Genomic DNA, 12,401 nt, shown 5'->3' with positions numbered 1-12,401 from the left:
GCCCGGTTCGGCCGCGAGACGTCTCAGCGCCCGGTGCGACTCGGCCGCGGGGACTTCCATCGCCTTGCGGGGACTGTGCGGGTCGGTCGGGGACGAGCTGTCTGTCCGTGGGTGTGGGGAAGAGAGTGGAAGTTTTGTTGCCTCCATCACAGTGAGGGGGTGTTTGGAGTCACTGTGATGGACGATATGTGTTGGGGTCATGTGTCTTGTGTTCTTTTTTGTGTGTGACTGCTATGTAGTTTCGTTCGGTACCTTGGTACCGAATGACAAATAAAGCTCTGTTGAACTGTTCTCAAAAATCCAACTTGAAAACAGCACAAGGCCTCCTCCAAATACTGCTATAAAACCTCTAACATCAAAGAATGATCACTCAAAAAGGACAAAAAGACGTACATCTGCCTTTTAAACTAACATCACATTAACACATAAGTTAACAAATTTTGTTTGTGAACGAGAATGGTGCTAACAGGGCAGGCAGCCATATAATTAATTTCCAGAACAAAATACAATTGTTTCGGAGACAGCAGACGTTAGCAACAGCTCTGCAGCTGTTTCTCACATTTCTCTCCTCCAGGAATTCAGTTGTGCTGACTCACAAGTGGCGATCAGACATTCACACCTCAAAGGTATCACAAAATGCTGAAGTAACTCAGCAGGTCAGGCAGCATCTGCAGTTATTTTCCTAGACATTCACACCTCAATGCTTCTCTGACTTCTGCCTGTGGTGTGTAGGAAGGAACAGCAGATGCTGGTTTGAACCGAAGATAGACACAAAAAGCTGGAGTAACTCAGCGGGCCAGGCTGCAATCTCAGGAGAGAAGGAATGAGCGACATTTCGGCCTTCTTCTCTCCAGAGATGCTGCCTCTCCTGCTGAGTTACTCCGGCTTTTTGTTTCTATCTTCTGCCTGTTGTTGTTCAGGTTGTAAGTCCTGAAGACAAGCTGGAGGTCAAATGTCAACATGGGCCTCGAGACACTCTGCTACCAGACTCACTAAGCTTGGAGCAGTGAAATCAATTCCCATAACAAAATGCGATTGTACTGTGAATTAATTAACGTGAATACATTCCGGCAAGATTGTTCATTGTCATGCACACCTAGCACAAAGGAGAATTTTAATTAAAGGGTCACAGACAGTGTTCAATTTCTGTGAAGATTCATCTGATTTCTAGCCACACCTCTAACAAAATCCCCAGAGAACCCGAATAAATAACTGCAAACAGCTATTTCAGATTTGCCAGGGTGTGTGTTCTGCTTATTCAAAGTCAATTTAAGACAGGATATTAGAACAATCACCATGGAAATTCAGGACTAAATTTCCTTGAGTGACAACCAGAACAAAATACTAAACAAAAAAATGATAGCATTCTTTCCAGACCAATTCACAAAAATATAACAGCTACTAATTTTGTTCATAAGATATAGGAGCAGAACTAGGCCACTCGGCCCATCAAGTCTGCTCCTAGTCTGTTCCCAATAAATAAATCAACAGATTATTCTTCATTTTATTGGAACACTGAGCTCCGTAAATAATTAGGACATCACCGGCTTTATTTCTTTAATAAAAAAAGTGCCAATTACTTTCTCAGCCGCACCAGCAGCATAACTCACAAACATTACGGTTTAGTTAATATGAGGCAATGAAAATGATGGATCTTTGCTTTGCGGTAAGGGACTGCGGCAGTGCCAACAAATGTGGACACTGTGATTCTACCCCACATTGAGCAGCACGGTGGCGCAGCGGTAGAGTTGTGGCCTTACAGCGCTTACAGCACCAAAGACCTGGGTTCGATCCCGACTTCGGGTGCTGTCTGTACAGAGTGTGTACGTTCTCTCCGTGACCGTGTGGGTTTTCACCGAGATCTTCGGTTTCTTCCCACAGGTTAATTGGCTTGGTATAAATGTGAAATTGTCCTTAATGTGTGTTAATGTGCGGGGATCACTGTTCAGTGCCTTGTTTCTCTAAACTAAAAAAAAATCAGATGGATGACTCCTTCTGTTCAAAGGTCAACATGGGACAGTTAGTAAGTATTGTCACCTGGTGTTGCTCATATTTACTCAGTACTCACCTTCGTTGAAAGTGGATTTTGTTGTGGCTGTTGTGGTGGAACCTTTGACTGGTTCAAAAAACCCAGCATCAGCATCCACTTCGTCATCAAAAAGAGTAAACTTGTGTTTTGTCTGCTGCTTAGTAGACTCAGTGCTTCTTGCAGACTTCTTTTTATAGCTGAAAAAAATATGCTGAATGTTAATGAATCCGATCACGAGGAGAGGTTCTTCAAAAACGATGAACACATTTTAATGCCTTCTAATGGCAATGCTGAAATAGGAATGACTTCATTAGCTGTCATCATTATGCAACTGTGAATTCCCCACCCAACAGCACGGTGACAGCGAGTTCAACAGGAGGACAGCAGGAGCTCAAGAAAGTGCCTCATCACCACTTTCTCAAGGGCAATTAGAGATGGACAATAAACAGTGGCTTTGTCAGTCAAATCCACGTCCCATTAATAATTGGAAAAATTCACAATAAGTGAGTCAAATAAATGCCCTCTAGATATTAAAGTGATTTACTTTCATTTCAGAAGTCTGAAGAAGGGTCTCAACCCAAAATGCCACCTATTCCTTCTCTCCACAGTTGCTGCCTGACCCGTTGAGTTACATTTTGTGTCTATCTTCGGTGTAAGCCAGCATCTGCAATTCCTCCTCACACACTCAGGATCTGCCCCCTTGTTGCCATCTATCACGTGCTCCTCTTCTTTGGACGGGTGTTGGTCGAAGACCCGGAGCTTGATCAATAGAATAGAATAGAATAGCCTTTATTGTTATCCAAAAACATGTTTTTGGACCAACTGAGTTACTCCAGTCTGTGTAGGAAGGAACTGCAGATGCTGGTTTAAACCGAAGACAGACACAAACAGCATCTCATATTTCGCTTGGGCAGCTTACAACCCAGTGGTATGACATTTGATTTCTCTAACTTCGAGTAACCCCGGCAGTCCCTCTCTCTCCATCCCTCTCCCACCCAAGTCGCACCAGCTTCTCATTTTCACCCAACAAACAGATAATAATGGCCTGTATCCTTTATCATCATTACTTTTTTGCATATTGTTATAACTCTCTACATCATTGTTATAACTCTCTACATCATTGTTATAACTCTCTACATCATTGTTATAACTCTCTACATCATTGTTATAACTCTCTACATCATTGTTATAACTCTCTACATCATTGTTATAACTCTCTACATCATTGTTATAACTCTCTACATCATTGTTATAACTCTCTACATCATTGTTATAACTCTCTACATCATTGTTATAACTCTCTACATCATTGTTATAACTCTCTACATCATTGTTATAACTCTCTACATCATTGTTATAACTCTCTACATCATTGTTATAACTCTCTACATCATTGTTATAACTCTCTACATCATTGTTATAACTCTCTACATCATTGTTATAACTCTCTACATCATCGTCTATATCTCCCGTTTCCCTTTCCCGTGACTTTCAGTCTGAAGAAGGGTCTCGACCCAAAACATCACCCATTCCCTCTCTCCAGAGATGCTGCCTGTCCTGCTGAGTTACTCCAGCTTTTTGTGTTTATTTTCGAGTTACTCCAGCTTTTTGTGTCCATCTTCAATGTAAAGCAGCGTCTGCAGTTCCTTCCTACCTACTTTTAGTTTAACCTGTGTTTCGGTCCTAAAATATTGAATCATTATCAAAAATCTGTTAACAATGTAAATTTATTGGATGGAGTTGGGAGTAGTTGTCAGAAAGTTGACTTATCATGGTGACACAATAGGCCCTTTTCACTGCTTCCTGTAATTGCTTTCCACATGAAAAAGGAAACTGTTGGTACGCCATGTACAAGTCTAAAATGGTCCTGGCACCTTCAACCAGGAAGCATCTTATTATTTCCCTACCAAAACTGTATTCCCCAATGGTGCCTGTAAGAAAAGTACAGGATTATTCTGAGGCCTATTTTAGAAAAATGCAAAGCTACTCAAGGAAACAGAAAAGGTGACTATGCATAACAGAGAAAAAAATCAAATAGAATTGTCAGTTTATGGAATATAATTACCTATACCTTTTTCATTTAGGCGTAACTATCAGGCTGGTCAAGTGATACCTTATTGAAAGCCTTCTGGATACCACATCCATTGGTTCCAATGTACTAGATGGAGACACAAGGAAGTGCTGATGCTGGAATCTTGAGCAAAACAGTAATTCAGCATGTTAGACAGCATCTGTGGGTGACAAGCATAGGCCATGTTTCCGGGAGGGTCTTGGCCTGCAATGTTGTTCTATCCGTGTACACCAGAGATGTTGCCTGATAATCTGCTGAGTTAATCCAGCAATTTGCGTTTTACTCCACTCCTTGCCATAAGTGTCTGATTCTACAATTACTGTCTTGGTTCTATAGAGACATCATCCTATATTGCTGCCTCACCAATAATGTGGCTACCTACTATGCAAGCAGAGCCCACACAAATACGTTCTGCAATTTGTCATATATATATATTTCTTTGATTTGGCCTTTTGCATACCTTTCATTCATTTGTTCTTTGCACCTCATCATATCTCTAGTTTCCCTTTCCCCTGACTCTCAGTCTGAAGAAAGATCTCGACCCGAAACGTCACCTATTCATTTTCCCCAGAGATGCTGCCTGACCCGCTGAGTTACTCCAGCTTTTTATGGCCATCTTCGGTGTAAACCAGCATCAGCAGTACCCATATATTTCTTCAAGATGACACTGATTTACCTACCTTTGAGTTTTGGGATACCCCCCCCCCCCCCACACACACTGTTTGCACATTGCTCGAATCTTTTACAACATTTTAGCAGCCTCACACATTTCCTTGTTTTGACAACCTTAATCGATTTCATAACTAATTAAATCATGAACATTTAAACTCATCCATTTATTACAAATGCATTATCCATCTCTGAATACCGTCTTCCCACTTCTGGGAATGGAACATGCTTCCTAGCTTCATCAGGCATCTTCTAGTTTTTTAAATATATGGGACATCGAGCCTGGTATTTATAGCCGATCCCAAATTGCCTTTGGACTTCGAGGTTCACCAGACTATTTTGGAGGTTAGTTTAGACAACCACACAACTCTGCACCTGGAGTCATAGGTGTGCTTTCAGGATTGCAAATCTCCTCTTAAAAGATATTAGTGAATAAGATGGATTTTTAACCAAAATCCTTAAGTTGCACAGTCACCATTTTGATACTAGCCTCTTATTCCAGTTTTAATTGAATCAAAATTCTCCAGTTGCTGTGGCTCATAACTTCACAAATGATCGAAACCTCCAGATATTGGTCTATTACACCGATCACCAAGCAGCTCACCCTGTATCATACCATTTCCAAATGAAAAACACAACATGCTGGAAATTTTCATCAATTTGTGCAGCATCTGTGGAGAGAGAAACAGTCTGAAGAAGATTCCCGACCCGAAACGTCACCTATCCATATGCCTGCCTGACCCGTTGAATTACTCCAGCACTTTGTGTTCGACAAGAAACAGTGGCAATGTTTCAGATCAATGGCCTTCCATTGCAACTGCTTCAAATCAACGACCCATCAGCAAAGCTAGTTATAAGGAAAGGTCGTTGACTCAAAACATTGCGACTGGCTCGATATTCTGCCACGTTATGTGAAAGAGAACTTTTTGTTTTGAAAATTTGGCCCGCTGTTAGTGGGTAACAATGGGCTGGTGTACGTATAATTTTCCAACTTCCAGCAATTTTTAAAAATCTGACCATGAAGAGGCCCTGATTGTTAAATGACTGCAGATGTCTTATGTGTGGGAAGGAGCTGTAGATGCTTGTTTAAACTGAAGATACACACAAAAAGCTGGAGTAACTCAGCAGGACAGGCAACATCTCTGGAGAGAAGGAATGGATGATGTTTCAGTTCGAGACCCTTCTTCAGACTAATCTAGTCTGAAGAAGGGTCTTGACCCGAAACGTCACCATTCCGTTTCCCCAGAGATGCTGCCTGTCCCGCTGAGTTACTCCAACTTTTGGTGTCTATCTGTGGATGTCTTAGATTTTTTCAGAGCCAATTAATCCCAGCTCTCGTAGCAGTTTAGTAAACTATCAAGGCTGTTTACTAGCACCAACATCAGAATGAACTTGTGGTTTAACACGATACATAAATGAATCTTCATGGCACTACAAGTGAGGCATAAATGTTTGTTTTGGCCACTCAGAGTGCAAGTTACATGTGGCTAATAGTAAAAGGATTGTTTCTGAATTAAGTACTGTTCTCAAAAAAATTTAAAGATACAAAAGAATGCTTATAGAGCATTGTAGAGCAAAAGAATTAGTTTATAGAGCCCTATAGGTAACTTCCATAGTCACTCCCCAGGTAATTTATGTATTGGCTCAGTATTAATCACCATAAAAAAGTAAGTGAAATTATTCTTAACTACATTTTATTTTAACAAGACTGTTAAATTCATGAGCCACCTTTTTATGATTAAAGGGCCTGTCCCACTTAGGCGATTTTTTTAGGCGACTGTCTGCGACTGTCAAAGTCATAGCAGATCGCCAAAATGTTCTTTTACCCGACGACAATGACCACGACAATGCCGAGTCAGGTGGAGATTACACCGTCTTCGGAAACATCGCAAAATTCCCACGTTGTCAATGCTTCTCCGGCGTCTTAATTTTCGCTGAAATTGTTGTACTTCGTGGTCCGGTACCTGTTGTACCTTTAGTGACTCTGGACGGACCACAAGTACACGTGTATAAAAGGTTACAATGCTGGAGCTCAACTCCAGGCTGTTTATTCCGTGGTCATCTGGATCCAGAGTGACCACCCAATCACACCAACCTCTTATATACACATTCCTGCACATGCAAACAAAGTAGTCCTTGGGATACACAAAGTATTCCCAGGCAATATCACAACAGAAATCACTGACAAGTCGGTAAGTACTTGAGAGTTTTGAACCTTAACATCTTGTATGGGTTACCTAAAACCAAGCTTCACGGTAACAAGGCATAAACTGGATTGACTTCCAGCTTACTAATGGCAGTATTAAGAAATTTAATTTTTAAAGTGGTTAAATGGATTTTTGTGAAAAGTATGTGGGCATTCTTTGAAAATGTATGGGAGATGCATATCTGGTTTCTGGATTGCATATCTGGGTTGGGAGCCTACTGTAAATGTGATCGTTGATGGCCATAAACATCGCAAAAATTCCCACGCTTACCTGACCGCCAAACTGTTGCCTCCAATCTACCAGTCAAATGTCCTGACGGTAAATAAATTGGTTAAACACAAGCATTTTATGGTATCTTGAAATAACTTTACTTATTTTAAAATTATGTGCTTCTAAATGCATCTAAGAGAAACTAGCAAACCTGGGGACAGCATGCGACAGCGCCCGCAAAAAGCAACGATACCTGGCGACAAGCCAGCTGTCGCCGAGAAATTTCACTCCGGATGATTTCTCAGCGACACGTTGAGATCCACTACGATTCTTGGAAGACTCCTCACGATCATGCCCACGACACCCCGGCGAACTGTCGGCAACAGCCTAGTCGCCGGCAGTCGCCTTAAAATCGCCTAAGTAGGATTCAACTATTTTATTAAATGGTACAAATGACAATCCTGTACAAAGTCTTAAATCTATTTATTTTAAATTAAGACAAAATGCAAAACTCTTTTACAATTAACATTTTTGTCTTTGATATAACTAACATGGAGGTGGCTGAAAACATCTGTGATATATCGGGTAGCCGGGAGACCATGTGCCAGTTTTCATTGGAGCTGGCAGTCTAAAGAACAGCTTCAAATTCCAGGGCATTAACTTGATTAATCCTGTTTATATCAACGGGACGATGGTGGAGAGAGTCAAAAACTTAAAATTCCTGGGTGTGCATATTTCCCAAAGATCTTTCTTGGACCTAGCACACTGATGCAATTATAAAACACATCAACGCCTCTATTTCCTGAGAAGATTACAGAGATTTGGTGTGTCAGAGAGAATTCTGTTGAACTTCGACAGGTGTACATTAGGGAGCATATTGACTGGTTGCATCATGGCAAGGTTCGGCAACTTGAATGCCCAGGAATGAAGATGACTGCAAAAAGTTGTAAACACTGCCCAGTCCATCACCGTCTGACCTCCCCACCATTGAACAGATTACCGGAATCGCTGCCTCAAAATGGCAGCCAGCATCATCAGAGACCCACACCACCCCAGCCACACACTCATTTCACCGCTGCCATCGGGAAGAAGGTACAGGAGCTTGAAAACTGTAATGTTCAGGTTCAGGAACAGCTTCTTCCCTACAGCCATTCAGCTATTAAACATCACAACCTCCAAATAACCTCTGAACTACATAGATTATTATTATTATTGCACCATTATTGTTTGTTGTTTGTGTGTGTGTGTGTGTGTGTGTGTGTGTGTGTGTGTGTGTGTGTGCGTGTGTGTGCGTGTGTGTGTGTGCGTGCGCATGCATGCGTGTGCGTGCGCATGCATGCGTGTGCGTGCATGCGCGTGTGGGAGAGAGATCTATATATATGAGTATTTGAGAGTGTTTGTATATGTACACTGATTTTATTTCTCTCTCGTTTATTATTTTGTTTACAGTGTACTATGTTTACATAATCTGTTGTGCTGCTGCGGATGAGAATGTCATTGTTCTCTCTGGGACAGATGACAATAAAACACTCTTGACTCTCTTGACTTGCTTTTGCCTTTTAAAAAAAAACCTGATACTTGAAGAACAGGCCCCACATAATATATTTTTAAAAGTGGAATTCATTCACAAAAAAAAACGTTGAGTATCTAGACTTTTGACTTTTTAAACAAGAGTCCCAACCCAAAATGTTACCTGTCCATTTCCCTCCACAAATGCTGCCTGGTCCACTGAATTGCTCCAGCAGTTTGTTTTCTGCTCAAGATTCCAGTCTCTTGCGTCTCCATTAAAAATGATGTGCAGGATATAGAAATGTGGTTTCTTTTAGCAAGAATCCCCATTCAAAAACTTTTGAAAGTTTTACCTTTCAAAAAAACACTCTGATTTAACAGAAGACAGGTGGTAACTTTACATTTAAACGTAGAATTTGTACCTCTCAAAAGCTCATTCCCACAAACAACATTTTTTTCATCCCATGGACAGCCAGTGGATACTATAATACTACCGGCATTTGAAAATTTAGCTCAGCCCAAGCAAAAATCACGGACACTATTGTTGACTAATGTTAACATTATTAAATTGCAATATTTTCAACATTTTTTTTGCTCCACAATGCTAAACACCAGATTGTTGCAAGTAATTCATGTACAACAGTGGCAACAGAATGATCTACACTCTTTCCTCTAACTGTTGCTGGCACAGGATCTGTAGTTAAGTGGTTTCACTGCTAACAAGACACCATCACTTGTCTCCCATCAAAAATGCTTTAACCCCTAACAACCAACCCAGTAATCATGCTATGTGTCTGAGCCATTGGAATTAATCATTAAGTAATAGCCACCAAAAAAGTATTGTCGAATTCTTGAAAAAGATTTCGAGCCATAGTCATACTGTGAAAATAGGCCCTTTGGCCCAACTTGGTAATGCTGACCCACCTACACTAGTCCCACCAACCTGTGTTTGGCCTAAACCTACCCAACCATTTACCTGTCCAAATGTTTTTTAAACTCTGTGAAAGTACCTTCCTCAACTACCTGCACTGGCAGCTTGTTCCATATAACTATCACCCCGTGTGTAAAAAAAGTTGCCCCTCAGGTTCCTCAGCTTCCTATTAAATCTCTCTCCCCCCCCCCCTCATCTTAAACCTATGGTTCTTGATTCCTCTACTCTGAGTAAAAGAACTCTGTGCATTCACCCTCTCTATGCCACTCATGATCTTATCCGCCTCTGTAAGATCATCCCTCATCCCCCTGTGCTCCAAGGAATAAAGTCCTAGCCTGCTCAACCTCCCCCTGTAGCTCAGACCGTCGACATCCTCGTAAATCTTCTTGCCACCCTTTCCAACTTAGCATCATCTCTCCTATAACAGGGTGACCAAAACTGATCACAAAATTCTAAATGAGGCCTCGCCAATACCTTGTACAACTGTAACATGACCTGCCATCTCCTTTATTCAAACCCTGACTGATGAAGGCCAATGCGCCGAAAGCTTTTTTTTCTCCACAAACTATAGCTTTGGTTAAGGTGCTCTACGTTTATCGGGCTGCTTTTTCTACATTGTTACTATTGTTGCATTTGGATTGCAAAATTCCAGTAACTGGATCAGTTGGTGTTATCAGATTGAATTTCAAAGCATATACTTTTAAGTATTCAACCAAAGCGTGACAAATTCTTACTAGGCTAAGATTAATAGCCAATGAAAACTTCCAGGAAAAATCTAAAAACTAATGACCGTCTAGACCGAGTAATTTAAGATCTGCCAGCACATTGAGAAGTCCTGACTTATCATCAATGCATCCTTTTATAAGCTTGACGTCCTAAAACGGGATATTTTGCTGGACTTGATTTCGTGGACACAGCCAAACTATATCAACCGACCAATTTAAAAGGAGCACGAAGCTCCTCAATACTGAGAATTAGGTTGAATTTTAAAATCTAAGCTTGTGCTTGGCATGATTTACTTCACGACATTCTATATATACGAGCTGATAAAAATTTTGCTGCTATTTAAACTTTCAAGAAAGGCACGCAAGCATTTTACACAACTTATTTAGACATTATTGCATTAACAAGCAGCTGATAGAGTCATAGAGTGATACAGCGTGGAAACAGGCCCTTCGGCCCAACTTGCCCACGCCCGCCAACATATCCCAGCTATACTAGTCCCACCTGCCAGCATTTGGTCCATTCCCCTTCAAACCTGTCCTATCCATGTACCTGTCTAACTGTTTCTTAAATGTTGGGATAGTTCCTGCCTCAACTACCTCCTCTGGCAGCTTATTCCATACACCCGCCACCCTTTGTGTGAAAAGGTTACCCCTCAAATTTCTATTGAATCTTTTCCCCTTCACCTCAAACCTATGTCCCCTCCCTGGCAACATCCTCGTAAACGTGAAAGATAAAAATATAAAATGGTTTTCAATCTGGCCTATAGGCTCCTTGCTCTATCTCTGTACTGAATTTTGATACAATGTCTTGGGGGGAGGGGGGGAGAAGAGGGGGGAGAGGGGAGGGGGAGAGGGGAGGGGAGGGAGAGAGGGGAGAGGGGAGGGGGGAGGGAGAGAGGGGAGGGGGGGTGAGATGGGAGGGGAGAGGGGAGGGGGAGAGGGGAGGGGGAGAGAGGAGGGGGAGAGGGGAGGGGGAGAGGGAGAGGGGAGGGGAGGGGGAGAGGGGAGGAGAGGGGAGAGGGGAGGGGGAGAGGGGAGGGGGAGAGGGGAGGGGAGAGGGGAGGGGAGAGGGGAGGGGAGAGGGGAGAGGGGAGGGGGAGGGGGGGAGAAGAGGGGGGAGAGGGGAGGGGGAGAGGGGAGGGGAGGGAGAGAGGGGAGAGGGGAGGGGGGAGGGAGAGAGGGGAGGGGGGGTGAGATGGGAGGGGAGAGGGGAGGGGGAGAGGGGAGGGGGAGAGGGGAGGGGGAGAGGGGAGGGGGAGAGGGAGAGGGGAGGGGGAGAGGGGAGGAGAGGGGAGAGGGGAGGGGGAGAGGGGAGGGGGAGAGGGGAGAGGGGAGGGGGAGGGGTGGGGAGAGGGGAGAGGGGAGGGGGAGGGGGGGAGAAGAGGGGGGAGAGGGGAGGGGGAGAGGGGAGGGGAGGGAGAGAGGGGAGAGGGGAGGGGGGAGGGAGAGAGGGGAGGGGGGGTGAGATGGGAGGGGAGGGGGAGAGGGAGAGGGGAGGGGGAGAGGGGAGGAGAGGGGAGAGGGGAGGGGGAGAGGGGAGGGGGAGAGGGGAGGGGGAGAGGGGAGGGGAGAAGGGAGGGGGAGAGGGGAGGGTGGGGGGAGAGGGGGGAGAGGGGGGAGGAGAGGGGGAGGGGGGAGGAGAGGGGGGGAAGAGAGGGGGGGAGGAGGGGGAGGAGGAGAGGGGGGGAGAGGGGGGGAGGAGAGGGGGGGAGGAGAGGGGGGAGGAGAGGGGGGGAGGAGAGGGGGGGAGGAGAGGGGGGGAGGAGAGGGGGGAGGAGAGGGGGGAGGAGAGGGGGGGAGGAGAGGGGGGGAGGAGGGGGGGAGGAGGGGGGGAGGAGGGGGGGGGAGAGGGGGGGGAGGAGGGGGGGGGAGGAGGGGGGGAGAGGGGGGGAGGAGGGGGGGGAGGAGGGGGGGAGGAGGGGGGGGAGGAGGGGGGGGAGGAGGGGGGTGAGGAGGGGGGTGAGGAGGGGGGGGAGGAGGGGGGGGAGGAGGGGGGGGAGGAGGGGGGGGAGGAGGGGGGGGAGGAGGGGGGGGAGGAGGGGGGGGAGGA

General features: G+C 44.7%; 1 protein-coding gene across 1 annotated transcript in view; it reads right to left on the bottom strand.

Annotated features, from left to right (window-relative positions):
- The window catches only part of hs1bp3 (HCLS1 binding protein 3), a 64,683-nt gene that overhangs the window by 11,722 nt on the left and 40,560 nt on the right, over nucleotides 1–12,401 (bottom strand). The window contains exon 5 of the mRNA XM_078399333.1: nucleotides 2,069–2,226. Within this exon, the coding sequence (XP_078255459.1) occupies nucleotides 2,069–2,226 (158 nt within the window). The remainder of the gene's footprint in view (nucleotides 1–2,068; nucleotides 2,227–12,401) is intronic.

This window comes from Rhinoraja longicauda, chromosome 5 (genome assembly GCF_053455715.1).
Source record: "Rhinoraja longicauda isolate Sanriku21f chromosome 5, sRhiLon1.1, whole genome shotgun sequence".
NCBI lineage: Eukaryota > Metazoa > Chordata > Chondrichthyes > Rajiformes > Arhynchobatidae > Rhinoraja > Rhinoraja longicauda.
This window is presented reverse-complemented; position numbering and strand designations above follow the sequence as displayed.